General features: G+C 42.9%; 2 protein-coding genes across 2 annotated transcripts; one reads left to right on the top strand and one right to left on the bottom strand.

Moving 5' to 3' along the window:
* Nucleotides 1-16,178: 16,178 nt before the first annotated feature.
* Nucleotides 16,179-18,549, bottom strand: BTG1 (BTG anti-proliferation factor 1; the record flags this gene model as incomplete). Its single annotated transcript, XM_082419147.1, has 2 exons — nt 16,179-17,490; nt 18,402-18,549. The coding sequence occupies 2 exons, from the start codon at nt 18,547-18,549 to the stop codon at nt 17,123-17,125; spliced, it is 516 nt and encodes a 171-aa protein (XP_082275273.1). The 3' UTR covers nt 16,179-17,122.
* Nucleotides 18,550-18,751: 202 nt separating this feature from the next.
* Nucleotides 18,752-19,630, top strand: LOC309640414 (uncharacterized protein; the record flags this gene model as incomplete). Its single annotated transcript, XM_082419165.1, has 2 exons — nt 18,752-18,969; nt 19,186-19,630. 2 exons carry the CDS (start codon nt 18,752-18,754, stop codon nt 19,340-19,342), a joined length of 375 nt encoding a protein of 124 aa, XP_082275291.1. The 3' UTR covers nt 19,343-19,630.
* Nucleotides 19,631-20,322: the final 692 nt, after the last annotated feature.

Raw genomic sequence — 20,322 nt, 5'->3', positions numbered from 1 at the left:
ACCATGGGACAAAAAGTGTTTACTTTTTTATTTCAATCAGTCAAGCTCTTCTAGCTTAGCCCTCTTTATTCTTCCTCATACTCAAGCTCCTAAGTTTATATGCGGGAAAAAAAATTTTAACTACCTCAGGCAACAGGCCATACCATGGAGGAAACACCAAACAAAATAGTACTCTCTCCTGCAAACCAGCTTATATTTATAGCCAAAGTTTTACATTGTGTGTGTTCATTTTCCATTTCCCCCACTAAGTTGTCCCTGTTGAGAAGTTCTTAGCACCTGGCTCCGGAGAAAACGTCCTGAGAGCTTTCCTGAATTACTGTTTCACATTTAGCATCTTTTGACCATTAATCACCGCTGTCAGAGACAGGCTCTGCAGCAGCATCAGTAACCAGCTCTCTGGTTCCCTGTGATCAAGGAGAAAGGGCATTTAGGTGTTAGAGAGAGAGAGAGAGAGAGAGAGAGAGAGATGAGTGGGGGGCAGGGGCGGGAGAAAATGCTATTTTTCCTCATAAAAATGTGGAGTTAGAGGGCATTGAGAAACCACCCCAAAAGAAAATCGGAAGCAAATTCAACAATCAAGATAAATATAAACAACAGAAATAAAATAAGCTGATGTGTAACCTGCAGGGTCTTAGGTACTTCCTAACACAAAGTTTTATAGCTACTCCTGGAGCTAGACACAGCCTCCCGCTGTCATTCAAGAGCACAGTGCAATGGTGAAAGCAGCCAACACTGAGTGATTACACCATGCTGGCTCCCATTAACCCCCTCACAGCTATTAGCTATGCCCCAATACCCTCCGAGGTGGATAACCTTATCCCACGCCTAAGGGCCACTTGTGTTTCTGCAATTCAGCATTTTTCAGATTTGGGGAGTGCATATGGAGCATGGTATGAACCCCTTCCTTGGGGCCTGGAACTCAACCATGTGAACATTCCTATAGCACAATGTGTGAACAGATACAGAAGGAAGAAGACTGCTTCTTCACGCCAGGTGAGGTTTTACTGCCAAAAGTGTTTTTGCCAAACCTAGATAGGAAAAAAAGCCAAAACCTGCTTTCAGATGTTGAATTTTGGAGTTGAAGGTTGGATATATTCTCAACTCCATTTTCCAGGCCAAGAACCCAACCCGGACTCGGCGAGGATTAAGTGCCTTGCCTCTTGGCACCGGCAACAGTGCTTCGGCTGGATTCAAGCAGCCGGATTCAAATCTCAGATTCCAGAGCCTGTGCCTAAAGCACCCTGCCGCCACCCTGACCCTCAGGCTTTCTTGGGGTGTCTAAGTAAAGGCAGGTGTCTTTCTGCTAATCCTGAAGACTCAAACTGTCCTTCCCTGTCCCTCATTACTTGTCTTTCTCTGCAACCTCATCCAAAAAATGACTGTAAATAGAAGAAAAAAAGGGAAAACATTGTTTTTCCTTCAGCGATAGCAGAAAGAGGCAGTATCAGCCTTGATCTCTTTGTTCCGTTAGGAATTTGAGGTTTGCTCCTGAGAGACAAAACTGACAAGGAAAGGAAGGGAAAGTGGGGAGAGGAGGGAGGAGGAGGAGAGAGGAAGGGAGGGAGAGAGAGGAGATGATGGGGGTGGGGAGGGGAAAGGAGAAAGGACCTGGAGCCTGGGATCCAGAAAGAACCAAAGCATTACAAAAATCCAAGTAATTCGAGATGTCTAGGCTGCTGCAGCGCCAGTCTCCTCCATCTTCTCGGCTCGTTTGCTAAAGCCACCTGCACAAAGCGATGTTCTACTTCTATGAGTGAAGATGCCGGATGAGTTCCACATCTGGGTAGCACAGCCCACGCAGCTGGGGGATCAAGGACAGAGTTCAGAGAAGAGGGTGTGCTACCTAGGGATGAGCGAAAACTTGAGAATGACATTGGACTTTATCAGGCTGGAAGAGTGGGGGCCTGATCCCTCCAGCTCTTGAGCAGCCGGGTGACCCTGGCTGGCATCGGGGTTACAGTAGGTGCCATGGTGTGTGGAGGGTTAACTTTTTATGTGCAGAGATACAGTATCTTCAGCAGTGTTACTCTTCCCTCCTACATTCTAATGTTCTAATATGCTTTCTCCCAGGAGAGAATGGAGTGTACCCAAAATTACACATGACCCTGAAATGACCACAGGAACTTGTGGTTTGTGATTGTTTTTTGCTGAGCCTATCAAAGCAGGAAAAGGGCTGAGACCCTTTGTTGGCAGTTTTTTGAGTTTTTTTTGTTTTTTGTTTTTTTCGTTTGTTTGTTTTGGCTGCATTGGGTCTTGGTTGCTGCACGTGGGCTTTCTCTAGTTGCGGCAAGCGGGGGCTACTCTTCTTTGTGGTGCATGAGCTTCTCATTGTGGTGGCTTCTCTTGTTGCAGAGCACGGGCTCTAGGTGCGCAGGCTTCAGTAGTTGCAGCACGCAGGCCCTAGAGTGCGTGGGCTTCAGTAGTTGTGGCGCGCAGGCTCAGTAGTTGTGGCACATGGGCTTAGTTGCTCCGCGGCATGTGGGATCTTCCCAGACCAGGGATGGAACCCGTGTCCCCTGCATTGGCAGGCAGATTCTTAACCACTGCACCACCAGGGAAGTCCTTGTTGGCATTTTAAATTTGAAATCCTAATGGCTAAACTTGAGCTTGGTGGCCAAGCTAATGCCAGAAAAAACCAAGCCCACAGAATCAGAGCCTTGCATGGGCACAGCAGCCTCAGTATCTATCTTCTGTCCTTGGAATCAGGGCAACCCCACCTTATAATCAATGCCCCCTTAGCATTACCATCCTGGGTGCTAAGTTCATAGATGGGCATTTAATCCAGGTCTAAGTATAAAGGGGGAATTCTAACTTCACCCCTTCTTTCTGTAATGGAAGGCTCCTTTTGCTACTTTGTCCTTTTTAATGCTGTAGCTTTTGGTACTTCACCACCAGTGTGTAGCTAGGACCTTGTCGGTCTGCCAAGTTGTACACTGCTTTTTCCAGCATGAAGAACTTGACTCTAATGAAGAGAGACCCTGCACATAGTAGGCGCTCCCTAAAGGTTGGTGATTTGAAAAGCTTATGAAAATTCTACCCTCCTGGTTTCATACATTTTCTTTGTCAGGTACTTTAGTCTCAGTCAAAATGGACAAGGTTTTAAATGTTATGGACCCAGGGACATAGTTTTCTGGTGTGACAACAGACTGTGGTAAAAGAAATATTCTTCTTTCTCTGTTACTTTCTTTTTTCAAAATCAGTGGCCAGGCATCAGAATAAACCCTATTTTTTTTTTTTTAATTAAAGCTTATCAGCACATTTCCTTCCCTGCACTGATTTAAGAAGAGCATACACAGGCATACACATGTGACACTCAAAGGCTGCAGAAGTTTTCCTTTTGTGCCATTTCTTGAATTTTACCCTCTCCTCTTCCCAATGCTAACCCTCTACTCACCCCAGCCCTCCAGCAAACATATGTAACACACCCAACCACACAAACATGCTGGGTTTTATTCTCTTGATATAAATTTCTGGTGAAATGAACATTTTCACAGAAAAAATATACTCTACTAGGCCAGAGAGTTATACTCAAGATGCTGAAATGTATTTTTATTCTAATAACACCCTAAAGCCTTTTAACTATGCAATAGTCAACTAAAGAGCCCCATTTCAATTAGCTTTACCAGAACTTTAATTATTGCCTAACACACAGTGTTACACCAAAAAAAATTAAAAATAAGTTTGTCCAACCACACATTTAGATGTTTTTACTTTATTCTACACAGTAGAGTGTTTTTCTGTCTAAGATGACAAGATCAGTGTGAGTAGGTGGAAGGAAGAAAAACAAAGGGGACACTCATTAAGAAATGAAGGCAGGGGTTTCTTGTGGCACAGTGGTTAAGAATCCGCCTGCCAATGCAGGGGACATGGGTTCGAGCCCTGGTCCGGGAAGATCCCACATGCCGTCGAGCAACGAAGCCCGTGCGCCACAACTACCAAGCCTGAGCTCTACAGCTCGCGAGCCACAACTACTGAGCTCGTGAGCCACAACTACTGAAGCCTGCGTGCCTAGAACCCGTGCTCCGCAACAAGAGAAGCCACTGCAGTGAGAAGCCTGCGCACCGCAACCAAGAGTAGCCCCTGCTCACTGCAACTAGAGAAAGCCTGCGCGCAGCAACGAAGACCCAACGCAGCCAAAAAGAAAAAAAAAGTGTTATTTTCCCTTTTTAAATTCATTCTCTTCCCCTTTCCCCACAATCCCATCCCACCATCTTTAGTCAAATTGCCAGAATTATCTGGTTAGTATTTATCTGGACTCAACCTTGAAATGCCTAAAGTACTCATCCAATTTTTATACAGCAAAAAGAAGGCCACCTAGACTGGATGGATACAGCAAGTTTCAAACTCTTTGAAAGGAGATATTACTTCTTGGGCTGCAGCATGGATGGGATAGAATTCATGGTGAAACATATTTGAGAAAGTACGTTTCATTCATCTTTGATAAGGCAAGTGGAACCATAGAAATATTCATTTTTATATCCTAACACCAGGGGCTTCCTGTAACTCAAGAATAGACCAAATTACCTGCCAGAATTTAAAGAGCAAGTATTCCATGATTTTTGAGTGACTGTATGATGAAGGTAATGTTACCCTTGCTTTTATCTTGTCTCATATAGGAAAGGCCTGGGGCTCTAAATGATAACAAGTCTCTGTACTGTAATCTCAGATTCTGTAAGAAATAGACATTTTGGATAACTGAATTTTCCAGTTATCTAAATGTCAGCAAGAAAACCCTTTTTGTTTTCAGGGCTTGTCTGTTAGCTTGCCTAGCTAAACAGCCTAACAAAATATTGAGCACCTTGCTGTATCATACTGAACATCAGTTCTCATTTCATATTTATTGTATATATAGAGTTTAAAGGAATCAGATTCTTTTTTGTAAAAAGTTCAAGGCAGTCTATCAGCCTGTTTATTATGATTTGCAATTCTCTCTAAGATGGAGAGGAGAAAAAAAAAATCCAGCTGGGTTTTCCAGTAATCAAAGTTGTGCTAATTCGTGGGGCATACACTAACCAGAAAACTAAGTAAGAAGTGGTCAGGAAAAAACTGCCATAAACCAGGTTGGTTGACATTGTAACAGTGTTCAAGAATGCCAAATTACAATTATGTATTTGGGGAGAAATGAGCCTAGAAGGATTTTGGAATTCACTCAGTTATTTGAATGGAATGTTCTTTTCCCAGATATCTCCTAGGCTGTTTCTCTGGTCTCCAAGTTTCTGCTCATATGTCACCTTATCAGTGATACCTTCCCTATTTTACTTGAAATAGCAACCTGGGGACTTCCCTGGTGGCGCAGTGGTTAAGAATCTGCCTGCCAATGCAGAGGACACGGATTCGAGCCCTGGTCTGGGAAGATCCCACATGCCGCGGAGCAACAAAGCCCATGCGCCACAACTACCAAGCCTGCGCTCTAGAGCCCGGGAGCCACAACTACTGAGCCTGTGCGCCTAGAGCCCGTGTTCCACAACAAGAGAAGCCACCACAATGAAAAGCACGTACACCACAACGAAGAGTAGCCCCCGCTCACCACAACTAGAGAAAGCTCGCGCTGAGCAACGAAGACCCAACACAGCCAAAAACAAATAAATAAATTAAAAAAAAAATAGCAACAGTACCCTCTTCCCTGTATTACACCCTTTTCTGCTGGGTCCCCGCAATGCTGCAAGGCTGAGGCAATTTTCACAGCACCAACACAGCAGCCCTGACCCTCAGCACAAGTGCCAATTGAGATAGCATACATTTTACTGGCCTGTTTACCTCCCACTCTAAGGATATGATTTTCGTTCGGTTCACTGCTATAACTCCAAGTGCTTAGAACAATGCTGGGCACATAGTAGGTGCTCAGTAAATATTTATGAATAAGCAGCTTAACTAATTGTAGCATCTTCTAAAGCTCTGGCCTAAGAGTTCCTGTCTTTAAGACCTTCTGTCTAATGGGAAAATCAGACATGAATACAAACAATCACAATACTATGGGATCAGAGAGCAGGGCACAGGGACATGATATTGGTTAGGAACTGGTGCTTGACCTCAAACAAACCTGGATTCCAGCCTCAAACTGTCCCTTGGGCAAGTTTTATAACATCGCTATACCACAATCTCTTTGAATCAGAGATGACTATAGTTAACAATTCGTCTACTTACAGGCCTGTGATGAGGAGTCACTGAAGGGATGCAGATAGGTGCTTAGCACAGTCCTGGCACTCACAAAGTCTACAGGAAGTGCCTGCAGCATCAGGTCTGATTTTTACAGAAGCAGAGAAGCAGAGCGGGGAGTCTAAAGCTGTCTGGTGCTACTGGAAGACTTGCCAGTAAGAGGACTGAGGTAGGAAGGAAGGAAAAATCATCCTCAACACACATACAATGAAATGTCATATTAAATTTTCCTGTGCTTAATGCATGAAACTTTTTTAAAATGGGGAATGAATCTGCTAGTAATATAAATATGTGATCAGAGAAGGGGCTTCTCCAACTGGAAATGGGTTACTGAGAAGCTTCTCCACTAACCAAATATGGCTTTAACCTTCTATACATTTTGACTCATTCTTTCTAAAACGGAGTTTAGGGGGGGAAAAAAGTCTAACTAGTAGTGAAATATTAGGTAGTATTGCCCTGAGAAAGAAATGTCTAAGCCACTCGTCACCATCACCATCATGACCCACCACTGCTTTGGCAACAGATACTTTGCTAAGAAAAATGCTTTGTCCTCCTCAGGGGAAAAAAAAAAAGTTAATTCAAGATCTGATTCCAGATCAGGTTCCAAATTAGAACATTAAATCTACAGGGAAAAAAAGGAGTAAACCCCTTTTTCAATCACTGATGAATTATCTTCTTTCCCTATCCCTCAGTAGATTCCAAACTCATTAACAGTCACTTTAGAACAAGTCTTCCCATCTCTGCATTCAAGAATCTTTAAAGACAGTGACATACAGCTCTTGAGTTCAATCAATTTCACAACTAATTGTGCTGTAACTTAGGTCAATATTCTAACTGCTCCTTGGCAACTGGAGTTGAGAATTTTGAGATGGAAGGAAGTACTCAAGGTTAGGACTCAGCTCTACATACAGGTTTAAGATTTGCTTGTCTCCTCTCCGTATCTGCAACGTCTACTATAGACTGACGTCATCGGGCTAAAAGAAAAAGGTGGGGACTTCCCTGGTGGCGCAGTGGTTAAGAATCCACCTGCCAATGCAGGGGACATGGGTTCGAGCCCTGGTCCAGGAAGATTCCACATGCCACGGAGCAACTAAGCCCGTGCGCCACAACTACTGAGACTGCGTGCCACAAATACTGCAGCCCGCGCTCTAGAGCCCGCGAGCCACAACTACTGAGCCCACGTGCCACAATTACTGAAGCCCGCATGCCTAGAGCCCGTGCTCTGCAACAAGAGAAGCCACCGCAATGAGAAGCCCGCACACCGCAACAAAGTGTAGTCCCCGCTCGCCGCAACTACCGAAAGCCCGCACACAGCAACGAGGACACAACACGGCCAAAAATAAATAAATAAATTAATTAATTAAAAAAAAAGAAAGAAAGAAAAAGGTGGGGGCTAGGGAAGAATATTATGTAAATTTGGCATTATCACAATCTTTTTCAGTTGCTCAAGATTCTAAAGTTTCGGCCTAATAATAAACACCAGGCAATCCTTAGTAAGTTTGTGAGTCAGTGATAGGGATATGACTCAAATTTTACTACTCACTTTAAAAGACTAAAATGCCATAGCAAATTGGGCAGGGATGTACTATATTAGTAACCACTAAATCATAACTAGTTGAAAGGCAACGGTTTCTTCTGGCGACAATTTGCTTCATGTTTAAAGTAACCAGTACCGCATGTTTAGGAAGCAAAAATAAAGTTATAAAAGGAGAGAGAAAACAACTCATTTTGAATTTGAGGCCTGGCTCCACAACCATATTTCTTAATCAAATTTTAAGTGCCTCAAAAGGGAGTTTTCTGGGGTAGAAGAGATGTCCTATCTCTTGATCAGAGTGTGGATTACATGGGTGTGCAAAATTCACTGAACTCTACGCATTGAACTGTATAAAGTTCCTACATCAATTTAAAGTGAAAAATTCAAGTGGCTCACACCTTGAAAGTTATGTACAGGAGTTACTTACACTCAAAATGTAAACCCAGAATGAAACTTTTTAAAAAATTCTATTTAAATAAACACTCATTGCAAAATGACAAGTGCTGGACTTCCCTGGTGGCGCAGTGGTTAAGAATCCGCCTGCCAATGGAGGGGACACGGGTTCGAGCCCTGGTCCGGGAAGATCCCACATGCCGCGGAGCAACTAAGCCCGTGCGCCACTACTACTGAGCTTGTGCTCTAGAGCCCGCAAGACACAACTACTGAAGCCCGCACGCCACAACTACTGAAGCCCGCGCTCCTAGAGCCCATGCTCCACAACAAGAGAAGCCACCACAATGAAAAGCTCGTGCACCACAATGAAGAGTAGCCCCCGCTCGCAGCAACTAGAGAAAGCCCGCGCACAGCAACGAAGACCCAACACAGCCAAGAATAAATAAAATTAAAAAAAAAAAAAGACAAGTGCTATAACAAAAATATGTGCAAAACACTCAAGATATGTTTGAATTGTGCTGTTTCATACACCATGGAAGTACCTCTAATCCAATAGCTCACACTAAAACCCAACTTGCCAGGCTAAACCTTTAAAATCATGAAAGTCATTTATGTCTGTACCAAAACAAATCATTACAACCTAGCTGTTCTGAAAAACACTCTTTTGAGTTCTATTTGGGTTCCTTTTGGACTGGATAAGGTGTTCTAACTCCCTGACATGTTCACTAGGAAGCAGAGGTACTGCTGGTTGTCCAGCCCTTATTCAAAGAGATGATATCAACATGGCCCATAAAAGTGAAGTGACTGCATGTTCTGACCAAAGCTCGTAGTCTGGGTTTAATTATTAATAGCACCCTGTTTTACTCTCAAGAGTCACACTCTGGCTGATAAACTTATCCATCAAATTACATGGTCACTCTACCTAAAAAACCCCTCATCTCTTAATTCCTCTCCACTCCAGACACACCAGTCTTCCTTCAATTCCTCCTATTCACCGCACACACTTCACTCTTCCCTGCCTTCTTCATTTAAACCCCTACCCATCCTTCAGATCTCAGCTCAAGTATTCCTTCCTCTGGGAAGCCTTTCTGTGGTAGTCACATCTCTCAGGACACCACTCCACCACATTCCTTTCCTATGTCTCAGGTCCAAGTTTTGCATTTGTTGGGTAATTTTCTCTCTGCTATTAGGCTCTAAGCCCCTTGAAGGCAGAGACAGTGACTACCTTTGTATCCTCCATGCTTATAGCACAGTACTTGACACATAGAGGACTCAGTAAGTATTTGTTCTATAAATGTAACAGATACAGGACAAAACACTGATCATATTTTAACCATTAGAAAGGATCCCAGGGAATCCCCTGGCGGTCCAGTGGTTAAGACTCGATGCTTTCATTGTGGTGGCCCGGGTTCAATCCCTGGTCAGGGGAACTAAGATCCCGCAAGTCGGATGGCCAAAAAAAAAAAGAAAGGATCCCAGCAGACTTAAAGGACAGGGCAATGAGGAAAATGCAAGAATCTGGGAGTTAGAAGAGAGCGGACACCTATTATTTCAATATTTCATAAGAGCGCCACCTCTAACTCTATAACCATAACTACTGTCTCAAGGGATAACTGTTCTGACAACACTGGCCACCCAAACCTTCTTTCAATTAGGTTATTCTTATTCTTACATCACAATTATTCTTACATCACAACCTGAAGCACTACAGGAACACACTGACTAATTTATAAAGCTACACAGAACTCCAAGCAGGGCCCGAACTACACAGGGGCTTTAAGATGCAAGACTTCTGAAAGGGTTAAAGGAATTTTGCCTATAACTCTCTTGAGGCCTTTTGCTTCCTAGATACTATTGCAAAATAAATTAGCAAGAAGCTCTGCTGGCTGAGCGCGTACTTCATAGAGCTATGCAACTTTATACAACCTGGCACCAAGCTATTCAATGAAGACAGCTTCACATAGAAAAAGGGACTTGAGTTTAAACCAAAAAGAACCCATGGTCACTGAGTCACTTATGACTGACTAGAAGAAATCAATTACATTATTAGTGATTCAAGCAAACGTTGCATCAGGTTACATCACAAGAAGAAACTCAAACCCAAACTGATAACTTATAAAAAGACTGCTTTTCTTTGCAGTAAAGGAAGTACTCAAACCACTCTAGATTAAGAAGATTGGGAACCCCTGAGTTCTGTTTGAAAATCTCTTGCAAAAACATGCCAAATACGTATGGCTGGAAGGACTGCAAACCCTGGGAAAAGTCAACTTATTTTATATAGCAAAGAGTTGTGAGGATTAAAGATGATAATGGATGCAAATGTGCATTGTGTGGGGCTGCATTTCTATACACTATACACATTTGGTAATGTCACTCCCTGTCCCAATTTAAAGTGTCTTCAACACAGATAAAAGATCTGAAGAATTCCCACCGCCCCCCCACCCCTTTGTTGAGAATGTAGCTCTGAAAACCACAGTGTTAAGGGAAAGTCTGTAAAATAAATATGCAAGGCCTGGGTTATCTATATTCTCACCCTTCAAAGTGGGAGGAAGGGATGAGCAGTTCACTTTCCTTTCTATATTATTTTAAAAACACAAGTATATTTCTCTCAGTTATTGGCTAAAGCAGACTTTCAAGAAACTCCAAACACAATCAGGTGACACCATCTAATTTTCAAGAAACCGAGAAATCCACCTTCATCTGCTTCCATGATAAAGAGTATCTATCCACCAAGAATCCAGCCATTCCTTGCTACGTGTTTTCCTATGTTTGACGTTAACAACAGACATGTTTTTATCTCCAGTTTTACGTATGAAGTGAATGAGCTCAGAGAGGCTAAGCGACTTGTCCAAAGCCACAAGCTGGGAGCTGGTACAGGCTTGGATTCCTACTCACTCTTCCAAGTCCAAGACTAGTATTCTTTACACTAAATCCCAACTGCCTCCTAAAGAAAGAAGCCTAGTTTTAAGACCTTTCTATGCTTCCTGGGAATGGAGAGTAAAAGAATTTCTAGGCTGAAAATGACCAATGATGGTCAATTAGCAATGAGAAGTTAAAACATGCATGTTCTAACAATGTGAAAAGAAGGTAAATCAATCGTCCACCACAGTATACCAAGAGTTAACAGCTTGGATTCTGGGGTCAGAAAGGCCTGAGTTCAAATTATGAATTAACCATTTACTAACTGTTTAGCTTTGGTGCAAATTAAACTCCCTAAATGTCAGCTTTCTATCCATAAAATAAACATTAAAAAATACTGACCTACCCACCTACCAACCTCACCCAGTTGTTGGAAGGTCAAATAAAAATGTACATTGGTAACCTGAAGGCTCACAAGTGCAATTTACAGGAAATATAACTCCATTTAGTCTATTGACGTGAGGGGACAAAACTGCCATAAGTCAAGACTGGAAAATGCATTCAATCCTGCTTATAGTGTAACTGCCACATATTATCACTTTAGGTTTATGCCCATATATAGAATCGTCTCAAATAAAGTTCAGTTGGTTAGTCATCTTTCCTTCCTAAACATTTAGGGATTGCTCAGAAGAAGAGGGAAAAGATACAGGGGATTTCTGGCTAAACTGTAATTGCTAAAACTAACCTTATCACTGACGCACAACTACATTAAGTCAGTTCCTTCTACAGCCATGCAAATAAATGAAATGTTACAAGAGCCCTAACATTTAAAAAGAAACTTTCTAAAAACATAAAATGTGAGTTTCAACACATAGCAATACATAATATAGAGGAGCACATGGGTTTTTAATTGGTATTAGCACTTAATATTGGGTATCTGTTGGCTGTAAAAGATGTCTCAATTTTACAACTAAGGACTCAAGCAGATAGGCGAAATTTAGACAAGACCACCCTCTTTGGATTGCTACAACAGCTTCTTTTAAGACTTACCACTTAAAGAACATAATAATCACAACTTATTCTTGAGAGGAAAAAACACTCATCTACTTTAGTGATAATCTAGAGAAACAGTCTCTAAACATTTTTGTTCATGCACCCGTCAACAAAATGTTTAGTATATCCCCAATATATATATATACACATTTGTTTAAAAAATGTACCATGTACTTTTGCATACACACATGAAAACACACACAAAGATATTTTAAAAGAATGATATAAAATAACTTTGGAGATGACCTATCTAGACAATTAAGTATACCCATGAGTAAACATGTCTTCTATCAATGTACAGTTTGAAATAATTAGTGTCTGAAGTAATATTCTCCAAATACAGGAATGCAGTTAACTCCACTGCTTTTCCCAGCCTTGTGGTCCCTCTTGTGATGTTAGGTGTCTGGCCTACACTCAATTATCCTTCTGTCATCAGGAATGTAGTCACAAATGGCCTTCACAACTTAAAGGTACCGGAAAGATAATCATCGAACGGTTTATAACAGACAGCTTAAAAATATCTTTTCCCTTTATAAAACACTGAGAAAAAGGCATTAAACACTTATTTGAATTTCTTTAAAAATTCCTGTAGGAGTATGCTTTATTTATACTTCCCATCCACTCCTCTCCCAAGCACAGTTTCCACTCAGTATGTGCCATAAACCTCACTACCAGTTTGACCTGCTTGTTCACAAACAAACTGAATGTAGACTTTGTCCCAGATTCATGAATTACAGAATCCCTACAGTAGTATTTCCCAAACTCTCTGCCAAAGACCATGCTGCACAAACCTCTCTTGATAAACACCTATGACCACAGCAAATGCCTTTTTATTACCAAACCTTTAAATTCCTCCGTGTCAGCTAAGTTTCCCACTATTCATTTCCCCCATCCTTTCCCTTTTTATCCAACCCTAGGCTCAAATCAGTTCTTCCCTCACTATTATTACTTTATTATAGAATTCCCAAAAGATCACTGCATCTTCAACACTAAAATGACAAATTATCATGCAAAGGCTCATATAAAAGTCAGAAGTTGAACTCCAAAACATTCCTTGTAAGATTATTCAACTATGAGATGACAAAGCATTAAAAAAAAAAAAAAAATTTCAGAATACTATGACTGGAAGCCTTACCATTTTTCTAGTCCTGTTTGACACACTGAAAAATGCCAAAAGAAACTGGTAAACCAAGTTAAAATGGCAGTCAAAAAAACTGTCATATACTCCACAAATTGTCTGTTGAGGAAATGGTGTCAATACAATTTAAGGCTTACTTGTTTACGAGCATCTCAAAAATACCAAACTTAACATCTTGCTTAACGATCTTCCTTCACCTCCTGCTATTCTCAGAAGAAAACATAAAGACCTATAGAAATAACCAGAAATAACTCAACATATGAATTCCTCTGGCCCACTTGCATTAATGTAAATTACTAAGGACTCAGTGAAGCAGCTCGGTTTGGGTTTGGTTAGCAGTACCAACTATTTCCCTACAAAAGATTTTTTCATACTGTTACGTCCCAAACATGGAAAAATAAACCTTTGTTATATTTTGGCAGCAGCCATATACAAAAGTTCGACTGCTGAGACTGAGAGCAGAGACTAAACTCTTTGCAGTCTGTATACCTTCAGATAAGTACGACAGCTACCGTTTCAGACAATCCAAAATACACTTTTTGAAATCTCTTGTGTATATATAAAACTTTGGACAAAATCTCCCCATATAGCTTATCAATAGCATCTTATCACATCGTCTGAAATAAAGTTGCAAAGGGGAGGGGATATATCTTTAAACTTCAATATACAAGACTGTTTCAGTTATCATATATCTCTTCTGCAAAGAGGAAGGAGAGTATCGGGTATGTTAAAAATCACCTAAGAAAATGTCTAATAGTAGATGTAGTTGTTCCTAAGATTAAAGGGAGTCTGAAAACCTTTAGTCATTAAACACTAGAATAGTCAGGAATACTGCTTCCTCTTAACTTGAAGGCCAATTCCGTAATCTATAACACCTATACAAAACAGAATTATTTGCAATTTGAGTTATAGTGACTTAAGGAAATCATTTGTGCAATAGTACCAGAAAGCAATTTTCTGGTCGCCTTTCCAGTCTATTATTACAGAAATATTACAAATTAAGGGTAAGGACACGTGCTTCTCATTCCAGACTGCGGGGAAACAGCCACATTATGCTGCATGAATTAGGGTAACTCTTGCCATACAATTCACTTTAAGCCCTGCTTCATTCAGCATGATAGACCAAGACAGTACTTCACATTTGGAGAAAAGGAAGTCATTTTAAAACTACCTGTTAAAACTCAGAATAATTATTTCTAAACTTTATTGCCAATAACTATGAATCCCTGGTGCCATTGGCAACTAATGATATTGAAAGCAGTCACCCTTTCTTAAAAGGATCTCTAAAAAACTATCTTCTAACTCAGGCAGTGTAAAAAGCCCTTTAAATTCTACCACTATTAAAGTTTTTTTAAAGAGTACACAACACACTGGTGTGTACGTAAATAAATGTCTACGTGTGCAGGCCTGGCACACACCTGCCTGTGCATAGGGCAGACACTCAAATGCTTTTATCCAAATAGCTCCGCAAAACATTCCCAGAAGCAATGAAAAAGATGTATCAAACAGCTACTATCCTGGAGACAATTGTTTGGGGAATGTTAAGGTTAAAGTCACAGGAAACAGCTGGATGCTAGGTCTGAGATGTTTGCAAGCCTTTTACAGAGGAACTCCTAACAGCTCCTTACATGCCAGACATCACCTGAATTCTAAAATAAAATGTTTTCATTAAGTTCTCTTCCCACCAAATTTCTTTAAAGTACCAAAAAGTCTGATGTCAAAAATCTTCAAGAATGACTCCCCATCGGAGAAAAAAAGTTTTAGGTACTAAAATATTGACCTATTCCTCAACTGCCTGGAAGTCATCCTTTGCCTCGGGTCCCAGTGTGCAAAGCTTTATCAGTTACCTAGCTTCCAAGGAGTTACCAGATGAAATGCAGTTGGTAAACAGTAGCAGTTAGCACCTGAGTAGAAACCATACTATCAGTTGTTTTATTGTAAATTTAAGTTTGAAAAACTGGAGGAGGTGGGGGGAGGATTCCAAAGAACAGACTGAAAAATAAAACCATTAATAAGTGGCAAGGGTAGTCCATGTGTTGTGGTTGTAATTCAAACTCTCAAGGACGGCCTGCCAATAAAGTACACAAACATCCTTTGTATTCTAAACACCTGCTTGTTTAGCTGTGTATTCCTGTGGCTACAAAATCAGAATTTAATCTTACAGGGAGAATTCAATTTCCAAATCTATTTGGGACTACTGATTTCAAGTAACCCAGATTGCGTATTTCCAGTGTGAACATGTTTACATGAATACCCCCCAAAAAGCCACTATATGTTAATACGTTACTTGTGTAGAGAAAAACAAAATTTTCCGTTTTTAATTTTCACGTAAAAACCATGTTGTCCTCCTATAGCCAAAGAATTAAAAACAAGCTTTATCATATGGGGTAGTGGAGTAACCTACACTCCAGCACTCAACGTTCATTTGTTTCATTTAGGTTCTTAGTACTTATCTGAAATAAGTCTGAAAGTGAGGAATCAAAAACTCAGCATTTCAATTTCAGAATAAAAATTCAAACATACCTTTTGTTGAATTCCAGCTTAAGTGATTTTTATGTAAATCTTGCAGCTGACGAAAGGCAAAAAGCCACCAATCTCTCTGCAGTGATTGTAGCCTGGTGGTTAAGGCTACGGGTCACCTGCCCCAGGGTTTTCTAATTGAACAAGGAATCCATGGGGCAAAATAATTGTTTTTCAAAGGTGGGCCAGAATAGAACATTTATATCTTCACTTCAACAGGGAAGCAGTGAAATGTAATCCTTTGAGTATCATTCTTTTTGGTTGATGTTACCTTTGTCTCTTATCCTCATTTCATTAGCCTGGGAATGTGTCCATGTTTTCACTTTAGAACTTTTAAAAAAGCATGTTACCCCTGTGTTTATCCTCCAACACCTAAATATGTATACACAGATCATCTTCACTCCTTATCAAATGTTTTTCAGCATGACCAGTGTGCAACTGACGTTCACATGGCTTACAAAACCTAAGTCTTCTGAGAAATATATTTCTTTTAGCTGAACCTCTGTAATCATGACAAGAGATTAATTAAAATGCCAAGATAAGAAACAATTTATTATAGAGAGAAGAAAAATTTCTCATCCAAAATATAGAAATCTGTACAACTTTGCCACAATCAATATACATGAACTGTACAAATTTACACCAGTTCATAATTTACCAAATAAAAGATGACTAACAAAGTTCACAAAATAGATGGTGGTTTGTGGAAAAGACTTTTACCCAATTAAGTACAAGGAAAGTTACAAACCAGACCTCCACTTTCTAAAAATAAGAAGTTTACTCAGTCTTAGAAAACTACAAGCTAGCAAATGTACAGAGAGCTGGCTGGTGCTAACACCACAGTTGAGACAGTGTCTTTTTAAGGGTCTTTTTTAAAGCCTGTTGCCAAGGCAGATTCTGGTCACTTGCTACTTTCAAGGCCAAAAACACAATACAAGGTCTGACCATTTCCCCAGGTCATGCTTACTAGTTTGTCTTATGTACATTTATACATATTTAAGTGCTAGGTAAAAATCTTGTCATAAAATTTCCAGTACTACCATGTTTAAAATGTTGAGCTTTCCTATTGAGCTGCCAAAAAGGATAACAACTTTAGGTGTCATAGTGCAAATTTTCTCTGCAACTTCTACTGCAGAGAAAGGTTCTTTGAAATACAGATTTGCGTTAAAGGGACTGATGTAAAAATTTAGGTATCATGTCTGGGAGAAACTGAAACCACCCTAGGACTTCACTCCCTAGCAAATAAGGTGATCATTTACTTGGACTCACAGGCTATTAAATCATTGAAAGGTACTGTCCAAACTATGGCACTGTCACTTAAAAAATTTTTTTTACCACTCTATCTTGTGCCAGATCTTCACAGCTGTGACATGGTTTAAATTCCATAATCCATCCCCAAGAGGAGCCCACCCAAAGCAAAAATCAAATTTATCCATCCATTATAAGACGATGCATCCATAGACTATATCTTAACCTGATACAGTCATCATATTGTAGTTTTTGGAAGGGCTTGTTCTGCCCAAGAGAAGTTCCTCCTTACAGCTGATTCTGCTGTCTACCATTTGCACGTTGGTGCTGTTTTGGGTGCTACCTCCTGCTGGTGAGGCTTCGTACAGCACACAGATGGAGCCATCCTCTCCAATTCTGTAAGACACTTCGTAGGGATCAACCCAGAGTGTGAGTTCACTTGGGAGAAGCCTGAACAGCTCCTGACTGCTCAGTCCAATCCGCTGTGCTGCCTGTCCAATCAGAGGATCCATTTTATGGTTGATGCGAATACAGCGGTAACCTGATCCCTTGCAGGGCTTTTCTGGGAACCAGTGATGTTTATAATGTTCTATAGAAGAAAAGAACAGAGAAAACAATGCTTAGACACCGTTACTGCTGGTTCCCGCCGTAGTTTCCTTCTTCCGCTGGCTCCTTGGAGTGAAAATGCGAACTATCAACTTTTTTAAATGCCCAGCATCGCGTTCGCGGCTGTGCGTGTGCGGGGATGGGAAACGCGGGCCGGGTTTTAGAAATAGCAGTAGTACGGGACAAAACAATCTCCGGGAACCAACCGGTTGAGCCGCCAAAACGGGAATCAGGCGCGCAGCCTCGGCCAGCCGGGAGCCTGTTTACTTTCTCCACCCCACCCCAGACGCACACAATGGGGTTTATAGCTTTGGAAGGGAGAAGCGCCACCAGACTGTTAACCCCGAAGGGAAGTAAAACAAGCAACCCTAAACCACGCTCTGGGCAGGGCTGTAATTGTACCGGTGACAAATCCGATGATTAATGGGCAGGGGTAGGAGGAGGGGAGAGACGGCACGTCCGTCCCGGGCTAGCTTCGGGGCAGCGGCGCGCTTTCCCACCGCGGGGCCGGGCCGCCGAGCGCGCAACGGTTGGACGGGGTTGTGGGGAGGGGGCGTCGAACCAACCCCAGCCCCGCGGCTCCTTTGTCCCCCAAATCCGCGGACCGTCCAAAGACCACAGCTCCAGACTCGGTCGGCTTTAGTTTCTTTGTTGTGCGTCTATTTTCTTCTCCCCTCGGTTTGCCAGCCGTGGGGGGAGGAAGGAGCGCCCTCGGCCCAGCCCCCAAACCCTCCCCGGGACCCGCCGTTAGCGGCCGCCCAGCGCGCCACCCACCGTCCCGCGGCCGGGCCCGAGCGCGGCGCCACCGAGACTCCCGCGGCCCCGACGGCTCGGCCCGGGGGTGTGCGGCGGCGTCCCCCGGCGCCCCTCGCCCTCCCGCCGTGGCCCGCTCACCTGCCAGCAGCTCCTGCAGGCTCTGGCTGAAGGTCTGCAGCTGTCGCTCGCTCGTGAGCCCCTTGGTGCGGAGGAACTTGGAGATGAAGGACACGGCGGCGGCGATCTCGCCTATCATGGTGGCGGCCCGGGTGTAGAAGGGATGCATGGGGGCGGCGGGCGGGGGCGGCCCGGGGCGGCCGGGGCTCGGCGGCGCGACCCCGACGGCGGAGCGGCCACCCCGGGCTCCCTCACAGGGCAGAGGGCTGAGAGGGAGAGAGGGTGTGAGAGGCGGACGGCTACTTTTTTTCTCCTTTCTTTATAGTAAAAAAGTTACTTTCGAGGCATGAGGCGGCAAGAGAGAGGAAAAGATGAGCGACGGCGGCCTCGTCACATCGCTCGTACCTCCCCAGCCGCCTCCGCCTCCAGCTCCGCAACCTCCGAAGGTCTTAACAGTTGCATTTCCAGCTCACACCGGCAAAGAGAAGCAGAGGCCGTGCAGCACTTTTTATAGCGCCGCGGAAAGGAAGTGGCGTGGCGGGAGCGTGACGGCCGACTCCAGCCAATCCGGAGATCGCACCATTGTGACGCAAGCAGATTCGGAGCCGGAGGGGGCGGGAAAAAGGGGCCAGGGGGCGGGTCCATAGACCGGGAAGAGAGGGAGGAGCTGACGTAATCCGCTTGTAAACAAATAAACCCCCGAGTGGCAGCCGGAGAAGGGGGAGCAGTGGCGGGGGACGGAGGAAACCGAGGGTGCGCGTGTGAAAGCCCCGCCCCCAGCCCTCGCCCCTCCTTCTCGCTTCAGCAAGTCTAGGCGCCGCGCCAGCGCGTCTTCTGAAGGAGTGCGTTGCCCGGGCTCGCCTGCAAGGAGGCTTAATGCTGTGCAGATAAAAGCCGCCCGGCTCAGGCTGTCTACACCCGCGCCGGCGGCACGGATCGGCCTGCACGGCACCGGCCGCTAGCTGTACTCGGTGTTTACATCCCGTCCCCACGCCGAGTCTATGTGGCTGGTTCCAGAGGCAGGAAGAGCGTACGGAGCAGCGGGAGGCGGGTACAAGTGCTGAGGATACAGGGAGTGCGGAGAAAAGGAGGGAGAACCGGATCTCGCGGGGCATCCTGCAGCCTCCGGAGCCCAGTTCCCCTCGCAAACGTGCAGCCGACGCCACAGAGCCGTTTATGCTCCACCCTTAGGGAGGATTGGGGGATGTCTTTGTCAAAGTTTAATTGCAAAATAAATAAATAAAAGGTTAGTAAGCCTTTTGTGGTTGCTGTTTCAGTAACTTCAGGAGTCAGAGTGGAGACCTTACTGAATCCAGGTTAAAACTGATAAGAAAGCCTGTTATTGAAGAGAAGTATGGCAACCGTAATAAGTTTAGTCTATAAAAAGAAAAAAAATCTATGCAATGCATTTTACACCGTTTACGCGCAAAACCGAAGGTTGTTTCCTTTTTTTCTAATCCAAGTAACTATCTGAGCCTTAGCATTCTGCTGTTCTTTATAAAAAAAAAAAAAAAAAAAAAAAAAAGGTAAAATGTGAAGATTGTGAAAGTATTAGGCGCAGACATTTAAGTTTACTTTAAGTCCTACTTTCAAAACTAGGGGAAAAAAAATACACGAAGGCGCAAGCCTGCTAAAAGGATTAGGCCTGCGAGAGGGTTAACCCGAACTCCATTAAGGAGGAGGGAAAAAAAAAAAGATGGTGAGCTGGGTGGGCAGATGGAGAAAGCAAACAAGAGGCAGAAGCTGAACTCTGCCAGATGGAAATAAATATCCTGAGCTTACTTGGTCATCAATATTGCAAAACACAGTACTGAGCCAAAGGGTATAGAAATGAAGGAAAAGTAGAATTTACTATAAAGCAGTAGGAGAAAAAATTTTATTGTTTAAATGAAATACGTAAAACGGGGCTTGAAAGAATAACTTCTAGATTATTATTTCATTC

Source organism: Balaenoptera physalus, assembly GCF_965194825.1.
Source record: "Balaenoptera physalus genome assembly, chromosome: 13".
Lineage (NCBI taxonomy): Eukaryota > Metazoa > Chordata > Mammalia > Artiodactyla > Balaenopteridae > Balaenoptera > Balaenoptera physalus.
This window is presented reverse-complemented; position numbering and strand designations above follow the sequence as displayed.